Here is a 20,846-nt window from a genome sequence, read left to right on the forward strand (position 1 = left end):
TACATGTCTGTACTCTACAGATAAGTCATTTAAATTAGTCATATGCGGAGTGAGCGTTTGTGACTACAGGAAATGAAACCAAGATGTTTAGGTCTTAGTCGAAAACTGAATTTGGTTGGGAAATTTGGTTGAGATGTGAACCTTAGTAAAAGTATCTTAGTAAAAGGAGATAGCAAAGTCATGTGTTGTCACCTAGACCACCCGTTTTGAAAATAAATTTTGTACCAAAAACATAAGAAAGCCCCAGTAAACAATTATCATTAAATGTTTGGTTTTTTACAACAAATAAATTACCTTTTCCTAAATGTAAATTCTTAATGAAATGGTTTTAAAGGTAACATCATGAATTTTGAACTATGCAAAAAAATACACACTATAATGCCAAAAGGTAAACCAAATAATTGAATTCAGGTGTTCCAATCACTTCCATGGCCACAGTTGTATAAAATCAAGCACATAGGCAAGCAGACTGCTTCTACAAACATTTGTGAAAGAATGGGTCGCTCTCAGGAGCTCAGTGAATTCAAGTGTGGTACTGTGATAGGTTGCCACCTGTGCAATAAGTCCATTCATGAAATTTCCTCACGATGGGCGAGTCTGGGTTTGGCGGTTGCCAGGAGAACGGTACTTACCTGACTGTATTGTGCCATGTGTAAAGTTTGGTGGAGGGGGGATTATGGTGTGGGGTTGTTTTTCAATGGGTTGGGGCTTCGCCCCTTAGTCCAGTGAAATGAACTCTTAATGCTTCAGCATACCAAGACATTTTGGACAATTTCATGCTCCCAACTTTGTGGAAACAGTCTGGGGATGGCCCCTTCCTGTTCCAACATGACTGAGCACCAGTGCACAGAACAAGGTCCATAAAGACATGGATGAGTGAGTTAGGTGTGGAGGAACTTGACTGGCCTGCACAGAGTCCTGACATCAACCCGATAGAACACCTTTGGGATAAATTATACCGGAGACTGCAAGCCAGGCCTTCTCGTTCAACATCAGTGCCTGACCTCACAAATGCACTTCTAGAAGAATGGTCAAAAATTCCCATAAACACAGTCCTAAACCTTGTGGAAAGCCTTCCTAGAAGAGTTGAAGCTGTTATAGCTGCAAAGGGTGGCCCACTCCAAATTGGGTACGGATTAAGAATGAGATGTCATTAAAGTTCAGGTGCATTTAAATGCAGATGTCCCAAAACTTTTGCCAATATAGTGTAGGCTATATATCTGTTTAGGGTATAGTCAGTAAGTCTAACTCTTATAAACAGCTTATACGTGAAGTGTTTTAGAACCTTATTTGCTTATGCTGATGTGGAGGTCCACACATGTTTTGGAAAGTGTGGTGGTGAATGGCAGGGAAGAGCTTGGTGCTTGTGACCTCAGTCAATATCTGCCTGTTCAGGCTAGCAGGGTTAGAGACATGAGCAGCTGTGTTTAAGGAGATCACATCTAACTGATGCCCTGTTGAACACACACACTATCAAAGTCAGCATGTGTAAAAGTGTCTGTTAGAGTTAGCCCTGATTATTTAAAAAAATATTTACAGCTATATTATTCTTTTGTTTTATGATTACTATTGTGCATTCAGCTGATAAATGTGTTGATAAACCTGATTTAAGTAATCATAGATTTCATATGATTAACTAGTTGGTGACAGAGTTAACAGAGCATAAAAATAATTTTAAAAACACCTTGACATGCCACCCGAACAGAGATCACAAGCCTTATAACCTTAGACCATCTGTTACAGCAGGTGTGAGTTGTGGTAAGAACTGGTTCCCAGCCTGATCCTCTCTCTTTCATCCTCAGAAAATGGATTACATCGGTCGCTATACTTCCATTAATAAAAATATGTTCAAAATTGTGTTTCTGTTCAAAACCTTTTAATTACAAAACAATAATACCTCATAATTGCATAATGTTTTAATAAAACATTTTTGTTAGGGGGTAAGTTGGGACCATAATGACAATATTTGTGTTTAAGGAATGCCATACACCATATAAAACAACTAATAGAGACACCTAGTGGCATGGATGTAGTATTATACAAAAAAATAGTTTGTTTTTTTACATATATACTGTATACATGGTGTATGAATTTATTTATTTTTGATATTAGTTTCTCACTGTCAATTTCAAAAAATTATCTCAAAGACATGTCGAGTGTCGTCATGTATTGGTTGGCGCAAATACTGTAGTAACAGCCAATCAGCTGTTTGTACTATATGCCGGAGCCACATATCCACCTGAGGGTATGTTCACAAAAAGGAAACAAAGTGACAATGACAATGTCACTTTAACTGCTTTTCTAAAATAGTCTCACATCCACCTCATTCTCTCTAAACCCTAGAAGACCAATGCCAAGAGAACCATTTTAATGTTTATAATACAATGGCAATGCAAGCAGAAGTTTTAAAGCTGGGTGTACTTTGATGCCTGTTCATGCTCATCATCTAAAGATGAAAGTACTGTAGCTTATGTTGTGAAGCTTTAGAAGCAGTTGTTATTGTTATTCTGGCCTCATGACTTGGAAACTGAGGCCACATGAGTACATGCCCTAAATGGACACATGCTAGAGGTGGAGCTCTATTATGAGAGATGTAACCATATTATTACAATTCTGTCGTCCAACCAAATGACCCCGAGGCTGACACTCTCATTCATACCATGTACTTCTCAATAGCTAATCTGCAAGTCCAATTCTGTGTTTATTTTTATACACATTGTAGCCAGAAAAAGATGAGGACTAATGAACTAAGAGGATTGGAACCAAAATGAGGGAGGAGAGTTTGCACTATAAAGGCAGACAAGACTAACTGGGAAACACACTAGCAAACAAAAAACACCAGCTACAGAACGGTGCTCACGTGCAACAATCAAGAGCAAAGCAGAGGACGTCCTACAGGAACTTGGACACAGGTAAGAAGATCTCGACTGTCATTACACTGAAAAAATGCACATAGACTTTGAGGTGAAAGTGACAGAGCATGAGACAGATGATTTGGATTCAATTTATATGAGATTGTTCAGTGTGAACATTAGCATTTATGTTTTCTTTAGGAAGATTCACAAAAAGGAAACAATTGACACACTAGATTGATGAAGAGCCACATGGCTCAAAATGTCACTTTTGGTGAGAACATGCAATAAATACATTTTCTGTTTATGGAGCTGTGGTGTGCCGATTTTTACCTTTTTGTGGTTGAGCACCCTCTGAGATTTGTGCCTGCTGTGTGTGTGCACTTTTTGATCTAATTCTTGCTTTAGGGAGATTGAAATGTGGCATAATACATACAATAGAGACCTGAGGAGCATCGGTTGTTTTATGGTCAGAAGTTGTTTTATGGCCTAACAAAATAAGGTAATCTATATCAACGATTGATTATGAGAACGATTAGAGCCAACATATGAATTTGCATCTTGATTGCATTTGAGAAGACTGTGATTATTGTGTTCATTGTGTTGAATTTCTCTAAAATGTACAACAAAAAGGTTAATATTAATTTTATGTTTCTTTGGAACCACACAAAACAAATATAGGCCTATTTAACGGAAGATACACACAATTCATGCAATTCCTTAAAAATATATCACAGATGATTTTCTAGCTCTTCCCAGGTTTGAAATAGTTGGCCTCATACACAGAGGCAAATTAAAAACAGATAAAAGCTAATCCTGAGTGCGGCTTCTGTGGAGGATTATGAAGCAGCCTATCGTTATGCTAATCTCCTCTTCGCTGATTAGCCCTAGTGGATTGAAATCTCAGCAGGACAACATATAAACATGAATGGTTTTCCAAACACTGTACTCAATTCAGGGCAGAATGTTGGTTCTTTTAAATGTTGCTAAATCAAACGACTGCCCTCTGCTGGCACATTTTACACAGTAACCATTTCACTTCTCATTTCAGAAAGCTTCAACTGACTTTCCATAACCATGACAAAGTAAGTTTGTGCATATCCCAACATATTACAAATACGAGGAAAAGACATTTAAAACATCAAACAGGCAAATGAAAGGCATATAAGATCCTAATTGTGCCATTTCCTATACAAACTATTCTATATTTTATATTGACACCTCTTAAGCAGCCTTTGTATAATCTCCTACACTCTCTTCACTAGTAGTATTAAATCTGTAGAAGTCTTTTTGGTCTTCAATCCTAGTGGATTACCAGATTATAAGAAATCCCTTTTAGAATGGATTAACAGGATTACCGCAAGAGTTTAAAAGTAACAGTGCAAGGCTTAGCATAGCCTATGCAGATGACTATATCACCTGTAGACTAACAAGTCATATCATACAAAAGCAACAGATACTGATATTTGTTTAAAATACAGCACAGGTTTTTTTTTTAAGAGACCAAGCAGAACACGTTAGTTTCAGTGATGTGTAATGGCCAACATTGCAGGATTTTCCCTATTTGACTGTGAGTTATATCATTAACTAATTCAGTACAGACTCAAAGCAGCACGTCCTGATTTTGCAGAGTTAGACTTGTCCCTGGTTCAACATATTTTGCTGATCCTGGAACAATATTCCTGTCCAAAAATGTAATCATAACCATATCCCTACCCCTAAACTAATCCTACCTATAAATTATCCCTAAAATCAGAGGGAAATAATAGGTGAATAACACTGATGTAGAAGCACCTAACCTTGGTTGTAAGCCTAAACTTGACATAAACTGTAAACTTGTCCCTCAAATATGATTGGTTGATCGGAATGCTGTTCCAAGATTAACAAAGATGTTGATCCAGGAACATGTTGCACTTGGTGAAATCAAGTTCTGCCTCAAAGGCATCCTGTTCCATGTGAAACAAGCTTCTATCTAACTGGATAGTATCTGCGATAAACAGTAAATATGTCCTGGTGATTGCGTAAAAAGTTATTAGTTGGGTGTAATTTTGTTCAGACACAACTCAAATGAAACAACTTGCCACTAATTTAGTCTAAGCAGCAGAGGTGGTCGAGCTGTAGCTTTCAGACTGTAACAGGACATGACAGCGGGACAGTGCTGGTTAATCGCAGCACAGGCTGGTCTGAGTAGTAATACATGAACAAAAGAATTGCCTTGATTTTAGGTGGATTTTAGATTGAAGACTACTTTTCAAACCATTGCACTACTGTTGATAATTACCACTTTTATTATATGCATTTAAAGGTGAAATATGTAATTTCTGTGCCAACACTAAAATCAGACAATAGATAAAATTGCAAAAAGATATTTCCGAACAGGTTTCCCAAACACTTCCCTATCTGCTATTGGTCAGACTAATAGATAGCCCCGCCTCCAAAACCCATGCCATTGGCTGAGCTGCATCTGTTAAGAAATGGTGTAATGGATATGTTGCTGTGTCTCAGCCAAAAGGGATGTTTTGTTTTACATTAAAAACTACACACATACTCTTTAAAAGAGTAAATTGAGCTTATAACAAAGATTATAATATTAAGACCATATGTTGTTTCTACAGGGTTTTCAAGAAGACTAGTGGAAATGGTTCGGTAAGGTTCCATTTATACCGTTTACATTACTTGTCATCTGCTCCTCATGTACATGCTCTCAACGTCTTTTTTAACAACACAAGCACATGATAATCATCTCATTCATTATTACAGATTTGCCTTTATTTGGGGAGAAGAGACTTTGTGGACCATGTGGAAAGTGTTGAATCAATTGGTACGTTCTACTTTACATTGAAAAATGTATTATTCCCCAAGATTGTGATGTTGTCTCTTTTTTAATTAAATGTACGTATACATGTATATTTATATACACCACTTTTCTGTGCAATATTTCAAACAACCTGTAATTTCCCTCTTAGATGGGGTGCTCAAGATTGATCCTTCAGAACTTAATGGAAGGAAAGGTATGATTTAATATAACAATGAAAAGTTTGATAACTTAATTAATTTATACACTTCATCTCAATATTTCATTTATTTTTTTCAGTGTGGGTACAGCTTGCATGTGCCTTCCGCTATGGAAAAGAGGATCTGGACGTGATTGGAGTTTCCTTTAGGAAAGACATCTGGATAAAACGCATTCAGATGTATCCCTTTGAGGGAACCAAGCCCCCAAATACACCAATGCAGGAAGCGCTTTTGAAGAAAGCTGGAGATCAAGGACATCCCTTCACTTTTGATGTAAATCCACACTTATGCATCTGCTTAAGCATTGAGAAAACAATCAAGGACGTCCTTTATTTGTGTCTCTCCTGTTCTGTCTCAGATTCCAGTACGTCTTCCATGCTCAGTGTCCCTTCAGCCAGCACCAGAGGATGCCGGGAAGGTACAATTGCAGAAATACATGAAGAACACACACAAATGCAATCACAGATGTCTATGTCTCTCTAATATATAATATGTTTACTTTTACAGCCTTGCGGGGTTGACTATGAAGTCAAAGCCTATATTGCAAATGAAGCAGACAGCATAGATGAGAAAATTGAAAAGAAGTATGTACTGCTCTATTTTAACATAAAGATACTATCAAAAGAAATGAATACATTTTCACTCTGATTCTGGTATCTCCACCAATATAGGGACACTTGCCGTTTGATCATCCGCAAAATCCAATATGCACCAAATGAGATAACAGCTGGACCCAAGGCCGATCTCAACAAACAGTTTATCACAGCAGACAAACCAATTCACTTGGAAGCCTCCATGGAGAAGGAGGTACAGTGTTTTTAAATGCCTGTTGTAAATAATTTAAGAATTAAAATAATATATTATATTCCATCATAATATGCGGTTTTGTGTCTCTTCTTTATTCACTGCTGTTTTCTCATCCTTTCAGCTCTACTATCACGGCGAACCCATTCCTATCAAAGTCAAAGTGAACAATGAGACCAGTAAAGTAGTGAAGAAAGTCAAAATCAGTAGTAAGTATTTTTATAATTCATATCAATAAACAAAACAACCAGTCTTCATCCATTTAAGCTACTTAAGAATGATTCTTTATTGTCTTTCAGTAGAAGTGTAAGTGTTGCCCAAAATGATCCAAAATAAACTTTAGCTCATTGTGTGTTTCAGTTTACCAAATTACAGATGTACTGCTTTACTCAGCGGACAAATACCACAAATGTGTCCTGAATGAAGAATTTGGGTGAGTGCAAAGACCTCCACATCGCATTTGTCAGAGGATCTTTCAAATATTTTTGGATTTTAGTGTTATACATATTTTATATGTTGTATTAAAAAAAACTTCTATAAGTTTGTTTTTACTTGTTTTTGAGATCTGAACTTTGAGATTTTTTGTTACAGGGACCAAATTAATGCAAACTCCACTTTTGAGAAGGAATATAGTGTCACTCCTCTGCTGGCCAATAACAAAGAGAAACGTGGTCTTGCACTGGATGGCAAACTGAAAGATGAAGATACCAACTTGGCTTCTTCAACAATGTCAGTTAATCTTCGTTACAAAAAAGACACATTTTCATGTTCATAGTCCAAATAACAGCTCTGTATTATTACAAAAAACAACAAAAAAACAAGGTGAATCATCTGCATCTCTCTCTCTCTCTGCAGTCTGCAACCCGACATGGATAAGCAAATCCAAGGCGTCATTGTCTCCTACAAAGTAAAGGTTACCCTCATGATGGGAGGTGGTCTCTTGGGAAGCCTTACATTAAGGTTTAGATCTTCATATTTTCTTTCAACTCAATGTCATTGGACTCTCAGTGGAGAGCCTTTTACTTTCTTCTTTCTCTGATGACTTTTGTTCTGCCATTATGTTATATCTTTCCATTGATGATGCCCAAACACAACTATTTAACAAGGAACAGTCTGCTTAGTTACATTGTCGTTAAACAACAGTGAAAATAAATTAAGTAGTACATGATGTGTTGTGTTTTAGCTTTGTGAGCAGTGAGAGTACTCAAGTCATGTTTATCTTCTGTTCACAGTGATATTACCGTTGAACTTCCCCTGGTTCTAATGTCACCCAAACCAGCAGGTGAGATTTCTGTTCTTCGATATCTGAAATAAGGATCCTGTGTGTGTGTGTGTATGTGTGTGTATGTGTGTGTGTGTGTGTGTGTGTGTGTGTGTGTGTGTGTGTGTGTGTGTGTGTGTGTGTGTGTGTGTGTGTGTGTGTGTGTGTGTGTGTGTGTGTGTGTGTGTGTGTGTGTGTGTGTGTGTGTGTGTGTGTGTGTGTGTGTGTGTGTGTGTGTGTGTAGCCAAGTTTTCCAAGGATAGTTCTGTATTTTTATAACCATAGGTTTTTCTAAATTTCAAATAATAAAAATTACATCCTTTTTTTAACTGACACTGCTATGAAAAATACTAAAGAGCACAATTTTCTTGTCTTCTAACTGCATCCTTCTGCATTCTCAAACTGAGCAGAAGTGTAAGTATCAACGTAAACTTGTTTCTAATGTTCAGACAGAATGTTGAACTTCTATGTGCTTTTTATTTTAAATCTTAGACTTTGAATTTAACAAAAAATATCTTCATATATATAGTCATTATATAAATATTTAAAGCCATTGTAATGTCTTTTTTAATCCAGGACTGATATCAGCCTCGAATAGATTCTACAGCCAGTGATGGTGAGGAGCAAGTCAGGACGAGAGACACTCAGGAATAGATGCAGATACCAAACAACCCCATTTCATGAGCCATAGACTATAATTGTTGCAAATAACTGTGTAAAAGGAATTGTCTGTATAATGTTAAACATGGCCTAAAGGCCTTGTATACTAAGATGAACTCAATGACACTGAAATCAAGCATTGGTCTGATGCTGTTTAATTGTCATGTTTATTTCTTCTGCCTTTATCATGGAAACTCAGTTTAATAGCGTTTTAGGCTCTTTTTGTATGTGAATTAGATTAGTAAAATATCAGGGAGTAATACATTTACTTTAATTCTATTATTATAATTGTATATTTCATTTTATTGTTGTTAAATTTTTTTTTGGGGGGGGGGGGGGGTTGTCTGGCTGTGATGATGGTGGAAATCAATAAAAATTGGACTGTTATTTGGACCACTAACAAAGTCTTTCCTCGTCATTCATCATGACTTTATGTAGATGCAGTGGAGCAGTTTGTTCATTTTTTTGCATAGGCCTATAAATGAGTGTGCTTGTTATGTGCACTTACTGTAACAGTACATTATGCATTACTAGATGCAACAAACCAACCATAAACCAAACCCTATTCCTAATCCTATTATAAATACATTTTGTAAATTATTATTACTCAGTACTTAAATGTAATTACACTGTAACAAGGACACATTAAAATAAAATGTAACCAATACTTCTAAAACATTGATTAATATTAGTTAGCCTAATGCTAATCGTTAATGCAATAACTGGACCTAATTGCGACGTGTTACCCTTATATGTATAGGCCCATAGAAGTGCTAAGAGAAGAAATGTATTTACATTTACTGACCTCAGATCAAATCTTAAATGTTATCAAATGTGTCTTGAGCAATGAGCAGTATGAATGAATGCGTTTCTCTTTTCCTGAGTGGATTAGCTTTAGCACTCTCAGTTTAAGCAGCAGTTTAGTTTAAACAGCAATTTTAGTCTAAATTCGCCTCAAAGCGCAGCGGCTTTGTACTTTATACACTCAAAAGCACCTAAACAGAGCTGCTACGACAAAGGTAAGCTTCTCACATAGTAATATGCTATTGACATCGACGTGTAGTTCACAATAAATGCACATCATTTGCATGACAAAACTGAAGGATCGTGTGAGAGAATGAAATTGCTACTGTCGTTTTTAGGCCACGTCCACACGAAGCCAGAGCTTTACCGATCCAATCTTTTTTTTCCTCGTTCTAAAAAAAAATTCCGTAAACACGGCGCCGTCTCAAGAAATATCTGCGTACACACGAAACCACTGAAACCGACTTAAACCGATGTAGTATACATGCCAGACCAGTATGAGGCGCTGTATTTCTGACACATATACACTAAAAACAGAGAAGACTTGCGCATAAACCTTGCGCGCTGTATACAATAATATTAGGAACAGTAGCTTCTTTTTTTTCTTTCTTTTTAACCAAGAACTTTATTGAACAATATTAAAAACCATAAATGGCCTGGTACAAGATAGGAATAAGTCACAGTATTCGATTAGTTAGCATGATGCAGGGGCGTCATGCAAGCCAAAATTCTGGGCACAATCTGAGACGTTGCAATTGTTTTCTGACGGGTGATATGGATCATGTTAGAAGGGGTTAGGGGGTTTCTCCCCCTGAATTTTTTCAATTCTGGCTGCTAAACATACCATTTCAATGCATTTTGGGAGGGACAGAAATACCTTAATGGAGCTAGCAGCAACCCTCCTCTATCTGAGGACTAAGTTAAAGTATCTATTTTGTAAGTTTATGTAAAGGCAGGTTGATGAAAGAACTGTAAGCTCAAATTCAAAAGCTTTTGAAGTCTACTTCATTAAAGCATGTTTACACACACACTTACTGTACACTTAGGCCTACTACACATGATTTTAAAAACAGTACCATTGCAGTTTTTATGTTATGATTTTAAATTGGTATGTGACCTAAGAACGATCTCACATTAAAGGTACATAAAGGTGCTGAGGTCTGACTTTGTGGTGCTCTGAAATTAAATTATTTTAATATTAATATGTGATGAAGGACTTTGAAAGAAGTTTGACAGATTTCAGTGCTGAATAAGGTTAACACTACCCCGTTTATTAGAAAATGGTTAATCAACCGTGAATAACAGTCTATGGGAGAAACATCATGTCGATGCATTGATAACGTTAGTTTGGATTTTGCAGTTAGCCTACAACAAATTTAACACCCTCGTTTCTATGAAACTGAAAAGAATTGAACCAGCTGGAGACTTAAAGAAAAGATGTTTCAAAACTGATCAGATAACGTTACTATGGCTTATTGGCTTTGTATGGCAGGCAGTAACGTTAGCCAATAGTTTACGGTTAGACTAGGCTAGCTATCGATAACGTTACACTGACACAACTTAAGTTAATGCTCTGAATTCGCAGCTAATATCAAATCCATAACTTTTTGATCAAGTTAAAATTTCCAGGTCAACCACAAATACTCCCACTACCTTTTAATATCATCCGATAACTAATTCAATGCCGATTTGTTGCTTTGCCCACTTATCACTTCAAGACCATCTGTAAAACATTGCCAGCTCAACGTGCGAGACGAGCGAGTTGCTTGAACATACACAGCAAAGATTCTAGAGTGCTACGCGCATAGCGCTCTAGATTTGATACACACAGACACCATATTAGGAAAAAGGGGCGGGCTGATGCTGACCGATTTATTACACATCCAGAAGAATACATTTGAGTCATTATAGGCTCTGGTAATTATGGAGCATAATAGGAATAAAGTTGTGACAAAAAAATTATCAGGGAGGAAAAATCTGAGGGGGCACATTCACCACTTTGAATGGTCATGACGCCACTGGCATGATGCATAAAGCTTGCCACAAAGAACCGGCAAATAGCCAGATCATTATGAATGTGTCAAATATAGCAAGGAGACATTTTAATTATTTATTAATAAACTAGTGTTTTCTGTGACGATGCTGACTCGCCACCTTCACAGTAGGTGAAGGTGCTTATAGAGATAAATGCACACTTCATACGGATTATTAGAGTCTGTTTCTTTTCGTTTTGAATTGTTTTGTTTAAAAGTAGAAATTTCAAGCTTAGATATATTTATGAGTTTCTGTTCATTTATGAGATAAGCTCCAGTTCACGTGGGATGCAAGTTATATCGCGTCGGCGCCTCCGTGTCCTGATGGCTATTGTCTGCTATATTTGCTTCTTATTTATTAAATACAGGCAAATGGTTGATGAAACATTGATTAAAATTAAGAAACAAAACGTAATTCACTTTAAAGAAAGGCCTCATATAAAACAAAACTTAATGAAGTGGTCAAAATGATGAGTCTCGATATTGCACATCTTATGATTAGGCTACTCACGCTGTTCACTTTTCATATAATCAACATATATGAAATGGAAAAAATAACATATTATTTAAACATAAATATGAAACTAACTTTTCTTTAATGGCTACAACATGAAGGCCTACAGTACAGAGAAATTTAATGTCGGAGCGAACGCCGTGTTACCGGTGAGCATGAGGGGCAGAGGTGCATTTTTTGAATAATAATCAAATAATTCCCAGCGATCATCAAATATTATTTTTGCTTGAAATGCCCATCCCTACAAAATACAAGCATCATAGCATAGAAAGATATATAAACAAATAAATAAATAAATAAAATACATTAAAGTAGGCCTAAATAATAAATAAAGAAATAAAAGAGGCTTCTGAAGCATCAAGCAAGTAGTCGCAGTTGTTGATGGTGTAAAGCCTAGTTCACACTACATGATTTTAAAACGTCGGGCTGAACTGTGGGGTTCACACTACATGACTTGCTCTCTGTGAAATCAGGAGTGTTCAAGTTGTTGAGCTGTTCACACCACACGACACAACGTGATTGATCCACAACAGGAGGTAACGCACTACACGAGTTGACAACAACTCTGTCACCCAACGATTCTATCTTGTCTACAAACCACGTTTTGTCACGAAAAATCACGGGATAAAACGAACCGGAAATGAGGCGAAACAGCACGCGCGCCAATACCCAGCGAAGAAGAACACAACACGGCCGCGAATATGGACGTCAGACAGAAAATAGTGCTGCAAACTGTTTGCGTGATGATTTGCTGTGAGAAAAAAACGTGAAAAAATAAGAGAGTATGGGCGGGTGGATCCGCATACGCGAACAGCCGGGATTGTCTGTGCTACAGAGAGAGTTGGAGGTGAGTACAGCATGTTTATGTCATCGGAGATGTAGCTGCATGTTTATGTTTGACTGACGGCAAAAATCGTGTATTTACCTGCGTATTTACCCGGTGACCTCAATCCATGCCTTGCTCTGATTGGCTGTTGCTCATGACATCAGTGAGGTTGAGTCGTGCGACAGCTCTGGATATCTAGCATGCTAGATATTTTTCTAGGCTCGGCGACGCGTCTGCGAGGCGTCTGCGAGCGTCTTTGATGCGTTGTTGGCTCTTTCATACTAACAGATTGGCGAGCGTTCATCGCCCGCTAATCCCCTGCGATTTGCACGCGATAACACCCTGACCTGTCGGCGAGCTCAACGATTTGCAAATCGGGCTTAAATCGCGCTTAAAATCATGTAGTGTGAACTAGGCTTTAGCCTACTGATTTAGCGCGTCTGACTAGACGACACGTGGGGTGATGACATCATCGTTTCACAAAATATACGGATTGGCCGTACACACGAAGACGCAAGGGTGTCGTTTTCAGATGTATCCACCCTGGGACCCGGTTTCAAAAAATAGCGGTTTCAGTCTCCCAAAACGACGGATCCGTCTGGACGAAACGCCGATTCGATAAAAAATTTGTATTAGGCTATACAGCTAAACGCGTCTCCGTGTCATCCTAAGAGACTTAACCGTAAGGGAAAACAACACATTTATGGCAAAGTGCATGCTTGACGCACGCTGTAGATTAAAAAGATAACATTACAATTGTGCTATTTAAAATACAAATAGCCTACTTTGTGAGAAATATGCCTAAAGTTGTTGTGAATCCGTACAGACTGTTGTGAGGTCTAACTTAATCGTGTTGTCAAATGTCATAGTAAATGAACTGGGCAAGTAGGCTACAGATCTCAGATCACATCGATTTGTTAAGTTTACATTACGCAAACCGAAAAAGTATCTGACTCTTTTAGACGTAATTGCGTGTTTATAACGTAGGCTATAAGCATTAGCTTGCTTACATATTTTATTTTAATTTTAATTTAATTTTTTTATTTATTTATTTTTTATTTAGAACATGTGAATAACATTACAGAAAAACAAACAGGCATGAGTAACATAAACTCCAAAGAAGATTAAATAAAAAGAAAAATAATAAATAAAATAAAACAAAAAGAGACATTCACAAGACGGCAAATACAGATTCATAATATCTTACAATAGACATAGCTTTTCGATTTTTTTTACAATTTTAAGAGACTTCATTAACAGAGTGAGTTCGTTAGAGATTACCTTGTATAAAGGAATGGATTTTGACAATCTACATTTATAAATGAAAAATTTGCCATTCAAGATGATAAAATTTACAAAATTGTGAATATTTTTATCATCATTCTCAAAATAGAAAATAATTTCCTTCACATTCAGTGTTATCGTTAGATTAATTTTAACTGAAAAAGTAAAAAAAAACAATCTTTCCAAAATGATTTAACACTCCGGCAATCAACAAACAGATGATTTAAAGACTCCTCACAGTTGTTACAAAAGGAACATTCTTTCCCAATATCCATAAAATTTGAAAGCCACATATTAGTTGGATATATTTTGTGTAAGATCTTCAGGTGAATTTCTCTTACTTTGTTAGAAATACAAAATTTGTAAGGGAGCAGCCATGCTTTCCTCCAATTAACATCTGTTAAAATGGAATTCCAGTAAAATTTCCCTCTTGGAGTAACTCTCTTTTGTTCGCTAAATACTTGTCTTATATCTTTGTTAGTAGGCCTACATTTGTTATCAAAAATATATTCACAATTTTTAAGGAGATCGTAATCTTTATTTTCAACTTTATAATAAGTCATGTGGCTGCACATTAAATTAATAAGCCCAGAGGGAATAGCTTTAATTACTACAGAAAATTCTTTAAATTTTATAGGAAAAATGAATTTGGACAAAAAAGAATCATAAGAGTGAATTTTTAAAGATGAATCAAATAAATCACTTAAATACATTAACCCGTGATCCAACCATTTCTCAAAAAATAACCTCTTGCCTTTAACTGTAATCAATTCGCTAGCTTACATATTCCATGAAAAATAAAGCTACAGTGACGTCATGTGACCCGAACGAATACAGTAAGTGTGAGAGTGTGACGTTCACAGCATCAATGTTGCCAAGTGTTACTACTTTAACACTGTTTCCGCGGGTAGTTTTTGTATTCACCGGGTTGAAGCGAACCCCCTGCAAACCTGGCAACCCTGCCCAGCATGCAATGTTGTGGCGTGCTACGTTGTTTCCGGTTAGCTGCTCGCTATCCTCCTCAGACACCGGGATGATCAGACATCATTCAACGGGCCCGCGTGTTTCACGTAAACCCGCTGGTCCGCGTAATTGGACCTGTAATATCGATGAATACCGTCAGGAGTTCGAGAGTGACAAGCAGTGGTCCGCCAGACGTCAGTTCATAGTGAAACACGTTAAAGAGTACGAGGGAAATGCTCTTGATAATTTACTGGCCCTGTCGATGGTATGGGTGAACTACGTTTTCCTGGGATGCAGGTGGGGATTGAATATATCATAAGAATTGGGCTGTTTAACTATTTCTTTTTCCGTAGGGGTTTGAGTTCATACTTAGTTTAAGCAATTGGGCAAGTTAATTGTATACCATATTTAATTTTGCATATGCAAGTGTATGCCTTATTTATACATACCACATTCATTGTATAGTTATGCATTAGTAATGCCAACCAATACTGTGGCTGTCTTTTTTTCTCTTTTGTTTTTTTTTTTTGGCGGGCAGATATGCCTCCCATCTAATGCTCAAGGTGCTTGAGATGGCAGAAGGGATTGATGTTGGTGAAATGCCTTCATATGAACTAGTCCCGAATGCTGAATCAAAAAAGAGACCAGGTTCATCTGATGGAAGTAAGTCTGTCAATGCCTGAAATCTATCTATCTGTCTATCTTTCTGACATACCAACATATATTTTTGTGATTAAATTATTCCGCATTTGAAAAGTTATTTTGTGGGTGCTTGGCATCAATTAAAGACCCCCTGTGGTGAATTTTTTTAATGTTGTTTAAATGTCTATGTGGTGATTTTAATATGCTTTAGGACTAGAGTTGTCGAAATTGAAGTCATTACTCAAATTTGAAAAATGCACTTTCCTCTAGCATTTTTAGCGCTGTTGAATGGATTCTTAAACGCCTCTGATTGGCCATTGTGTTGACACGCTCAACATATACGTCTGTGATTGGCTACAATGCTCAACAATGACATCTTTGACGCTCTTCATCGAGTGCTTACACAGATACACACAGGCATAGGCGGCCTTACCTATGTTTCACCCGTTTCAATTGAAACGGGCCCCGCCCTCCAAGGGGGCCCCCAAAACACCGGCAAAAATCCCATTCATTTTCTCCATAGGATATTGATTTTCAGCCATAATGTCTAAACCATCCGAGGTAGACTGACCACAAGCTACGAGATTGTGAAACGAAAGTTTCTGCTCCTATAAAAACCACAAGTCAGTATGAAATCAACATTGTTTTAAGAAAAACGTGTTGGGGTCTCTGATTGGTCGATCTCGCGGTTACCATGGATAACTGCTTTAACTCGTTTACCTCCCTGAGAATGGCTTAAGTGATCTGAAGCATAATACCGGTAGTTTATTTGTTTATAAATTTGCCTTTTTTGCCGTTAAGTTGAAATGTTATTTTGAGCAGGAAAATCATTTTAAGAGGAAAATGAAAAGTAGCCTACATATGCCAGTGGTGCTGAAAAACGAAAAAGATATTGGACAACAATAGAAACGCTTTATTCAGTCTACCAAAAGTGACCTCTTTCTTTGGTCCAGGCGAGATTACAAAATCGCTGAACAAAGATGAACTTATCAGGGCATTCTCAGCACTCAAACACAGAAGGGTGGATTTCTAAAAAGGGGCTCAGGTGAAATCTACGCCCGCCGCCCAGTGAGCTCAGCTGTACACGGACGCGGAGCCCATCATTGTATTAATGTTCGGTTCAGTGTCAGTCAGACACGTTTTCTTCTTTGCTTTTGTTAATTGAAGTTGAGGGGATGTTTGAGCTGTTTATTTTATGTCAGCCCAGACAGCTGAAAATATACTGCGCTAATTAAATTAGTTGTCCGTGAAAGGGCGAGGCTTATTCCTACGTAAAACGCTGTATAATTTTATATAATTTTCATCAAATAAGGTTGGATAACTTCTATGTTGAGCTGCCTGCTCTGAAGCTGAAAGTGCAATAAAATAATATACCATTGATGCAAACCAACAGGAATCTGCTTTTTCTGTGTTTATGTTTTATATGAGTAGGGCCCCATATTAGTTATTGAAACGGGCCCCCGAATGCATAAGGCAGCCACTGCACACAGGATATTTGAAAGTGGCGTCAATCAGTAGATCCGTATATCAGCAGATATATTAGGGATCCGCCGATAGACGCCTGCTTTTAAATGCTCCGTGTGTATCTATGTAAGCAATCTGTGAAGTACCAAAGTCGGTACTTTTTGACAACTCTATTTAGGACAAACCATGTGCAAATTCATGTCAACACCATTGCTGAATATTTTCTCCTTAAAACTCTGTCTCAAAATCGCTGGTGTTTCTTATGTCACAAACTACATTGGAACCAATCACGTCAACATGCGGGCTTTAGCATATATTAACAATGACTGCTCTGAAGCAGAGGAGTCTCAAGAGAAGCCAGGTTATCTCGGTATATTTTTCTGTTGATATGAAAAATCGGGTACGTTAAGCAATTTAGCGGGTGAATTATGTATATGATATTACAATGTTATGATGCACTATATGCCTTCTCCACTGAGATTCTTGTTCAATGCGTTTCTAAGGATGCCGATTTTTAGTTGTCTGACTTTGAGATGGTGAATGGGAACATGGTTTGTCTGTGTAACATTAGCAATATATTATTAGCAAAAGGCTAATCATATTAAATACTGTTATGTGTCCGACCTTGTAGAGAGCGATATATAAAACGCATTACCATTCTGATACGTCAACTTGTAGACAAGCCTGTCTGAGTGAGTGGAGGTGAAGTGAGTGGTATTCAAGTATACTGAATGAAGCAAGGGTGTAGTTTTTAAATATGCCATTTTGGTGATCAAAGATGAGTTTTAATGGATAAAATAGTTGACTACAGGAGTACTTAAAAGAAATATTTTATTCTGCATGTAAACAAAACAGCAGTATAAATGATCATATTTGCATGTAAATGGATATTTTAATCATATATGACTTCATATTCTAGGTGAAGAGCCCACGAGGAAGATGCCTGTGTCAAAATTCACTTCCAGACCTCGATTTCAGCCAGTACACTTTGTGAGTGGTGGGTGTTGTGGCAGTGGAAATGGAAATGGAGAAACTGATGAAAAAGAGAATGAGAAGGAGCGCAGGAGGGGCGAGATGAATGAAGTAAGACAGAAGGAACCACATCATCAGCCATATAATGGTAATCATGACAATGGCCCTTCTTCCTCCTCTGGCTGCCTTGAGATAGGGATGTACGGTTATGATTCTTGGCCTGAGAACAGAACCAAAGACGGGGCTGCGAGCGGCAGAAGTGGGTTTGGCTATGGCAGCAGTACCCAGAACTTCATGTGCAAAGTGCAGCAGGAATACACTGCTAGTTATGAGGCTCATCATGCCAAACACTCGGAATCATTCTCACAGGCAGTCCGAGTTGAGGGATACGGAGGTGCTGGACGGTCTGGAGCCCGGGTTAGCAGAGGGTGTGGACTGGGATTTGGACATCAGGATAGGCCGACTTCCAGCAAGGCTTTCAGCAGAGTATACGGCGGTCCAAGCAGAGGCGGCTCTGGCCTTCTCCCTACACCCTCTCTGCCGTCTTCTATACTTCCAGAAACAATTAACGAAAAACAGAGGCTTATTACCAGAGTATCATCAGCCGTTGCCATCACCCTCAGAAATCCTTCGTTCATGAGTGGGCCCGACAGCCCAAATTACAATTTCATACTTAGCCGCAGCATTCAGGCCTGCAAGACGAACCCAGAGTACATCTATGTCAATTTAAGAGATATTCCACCCGCTGATCTTCCTAAGAACAGAAAAGTACCCACTGACGGATATGCATGTGAACTAAGGTGTCAGTGTGTGTACCTTGCCACCGGGTACTCTGGGAGCAAAAACGGTGCCAGAGACCGAGCATCAGAACAGGCTGTCAAGCTGTTTATGAGGCCGGTGGAAGTCCGTGTCTTGCAACGGCAGTACAAGCGTACTTGCGTCAATGACATGGTGGTGTGCCAAGTTAACACTCCAAATCCTACCCTCCCCCCACCTCTTCGCAACCCGGAGGACAAGCCGTCCCCTAGTACTAAGGGCCAGTATGAGCCTGACCAAAGCAAACACTGGACAGAATTTGTAATCATGGAGAACGCACACGACGCCATCTGTATACTTAACAACTCAGCTGCCTTCAACCGCATGAAAGTGGATTACACATTTGACCCGGTTCATAATAGCAATTTATGGCTCTGTAGTGTGTACTTGCAGGGTGAGCTGGTGGCACAAGCCAGAGGGACCAAGAAAAGCTCGAAACACGCAGCGGCGGAGGAGGCGGTGAGGAAGTTGCGAATGAACCAGACTGCTCGCCAACAAGAGCAGCAGCAACAGCAGCAGCATTTTTCTGGAGGGAACCACACTTTGGACCAGCCCAGTGGACGATACACCCAGCAAAGCAGCAGGAAAGCACATCTGGGTGAATTGGTGATTCTTGAAAACTCTGATAATGCTATTTGCATAATAAATGACACTGCTCAATTTAATAAAGTGCTTGCTGACTACAAATTCACGGTTCTGCCGGACCATCGCTGGCAGTGTGAAGTTTACCTAGATGGGAAGTACGTGGCTGCAGGCGTTGGGCCTAAAAAGACGGTGAAACATATTGCAGCAGAGGAGGCCCTTGCCACACTTCGATGTACACAGGCTGTGGTGAAGTCCAACCTCAGGAAGGAGGGCAATGTGGATGCAATTTCCCGAAATCAAATCATTGCCCGTTCTGGCGAGGAATCCATGCGGCAGGAGATCAAGGAGGACAACATTGGTAACCAGCTACTCCGTAAGATGGGCTGGACGGGTGGTGGTTTGGGTAGAGAAGGAGAGGGCATTGCTGAACCCATCAAAGTCAAAGAGCAGTATAACAGGGAAGGATTTGGCATGGACAGGCAAGGTAATCTGACTAAGCGTGATATTGAGGAAATCATTCGGAATTATGTGAGTTCAGATCGTCAAGATGAACTGCGCTTCTCTTCGGAGCTCAACAATGAAGAGCGCCGGCAGATCCACCAGATATCCCAAAGGTATGGGCTGCGCAGCAAATCGTACGGACAGGGCCGACAACGCTTTCTTGTTGTTAGCCGCAAAGTCCAGAAGGAACAGCTGATTGGTCAGCTTTTACAGGAAGGGCAGGTGGGACGATATGAACTGGTGAAGCCTCAGCCTTCACAATGACTGTGCTCAACAGGCCTCTGAGATGACTATTAATAAAAGAAAATCAGTTTTACTTGTTATATTTCCTGTTAATTTGTTTCCGAAGAGTGTAATTAAAAAAAAAAAAGTTTATTCTCAATGTCTACAACGTGTACCCTTTTCTTACCTTTATCAGTTCGTCCAATTATGTCCAGATTTACTGTAGGTTGGGTCAAGGTCATATGATGAACACAAATCATGTTAGTCACTAAACTTTGTAATATCATGTATCTTATAAATATTTATTGACATGGATATTAGAAGTGCGGCCTTTTGGCAGCACATAACATTTCATTTTCTGTTTTATTATGCTTTCAAAATGGACAATATGTAATTCACAGTCTTTCATCTGTTGTAAGTAAACAATTTAAATATAAAATTATCTTTTAAGTAATTACAAAACATATATTTTCCTCATTGTTGATTGTAGAATCCAGTATTTATCTCCAAATGATAAAGCCCAAGAAGCATGTGAAGCTGTTTGCTTTTGTGAATACTGTCAACCAGCCTGCTTGTTTTGACGCATTAAATTTAGTCTGGTCATGGTCCATTTTCCAGTTCATTTAGT

General features: G+C 38.4%; 2 protein-coding genes across 2 annotated transcripts; both read left to right on the plus strand.

Moving 5' to 3' along the window:
* The first annotated feature begins 2,778 nt into the window (after positions 1-2,778).
* Positions 2,779-8,996, plus strand: arr3b (arrestin 3b, retinal (X-arrestin)). The gene is made up of 15 exons (XM_077236239.1): positions 2,779-2,912; positions 3,904-3,937; positions 5,468-5,498; positions 5,613-5,673; positions 5,819-5,863; positions 5,947-6,140; positions 6,226-6,285; positions 6,375-6,451; positions 6,539-6,674; positions 6,796-6,880; positions 7,032-7,104; positions 7,263-7,400; positions 7,527-7,631; positions 7,904-7,953; positions 8,509-8,996. The coding sequence occupies exons 2-15, from the start codon at positions 3,930-3,932 to the stop codon at positions 8,544-8,546; spliced, it is 1,101 nt and encodes a 366-aa protein (XP_077092354.1). The 5' UTR covers positions 2,779-2,912; positions 3,904-3,929; the 3' UTR covers positions 8,547-8,996.
* A 6,034-nt stretch (positions 8,997-15,030) lies between these two features.
* nkrf (NFKB repressing factor) lies at positions 15,031-20,840 on the plus strand. Its single transcript, XM_077236244.1, has 3 exons — positions 15,031-15,313; positions 15,555-15,679; positions 18,042-20,840. The coding sequence occupies exons 1-3, from the start codon at positions 15,087-15,089 to the stop codon at positions 20,258-20,260; spliced, it is 2,571 nt and encodes an 856-aa protein (XP_077092359.1). The 5' UTR covers positions 15,031-15,086; the 3' UTR covers positions 20,261-20,840.
* Positions 20,841-20,846: the final 6 nt, after the last annotated feature.

This window comes from Siphateles boraxobius, unplaced genomic scaffold (assembly GCF_051911475.1).
Source record: "Siphateles boraxobius isolate OS27281-9 unplaced genomic scaffold, OSU_SipBor_1 2, whole genome shotgun sequence".
NCBI lineage: Eukaryota > Metazoa > Chordata > Actinopteri > Cypriniformes > Leuciscidae > Siphateles > Siphateles boraxobius.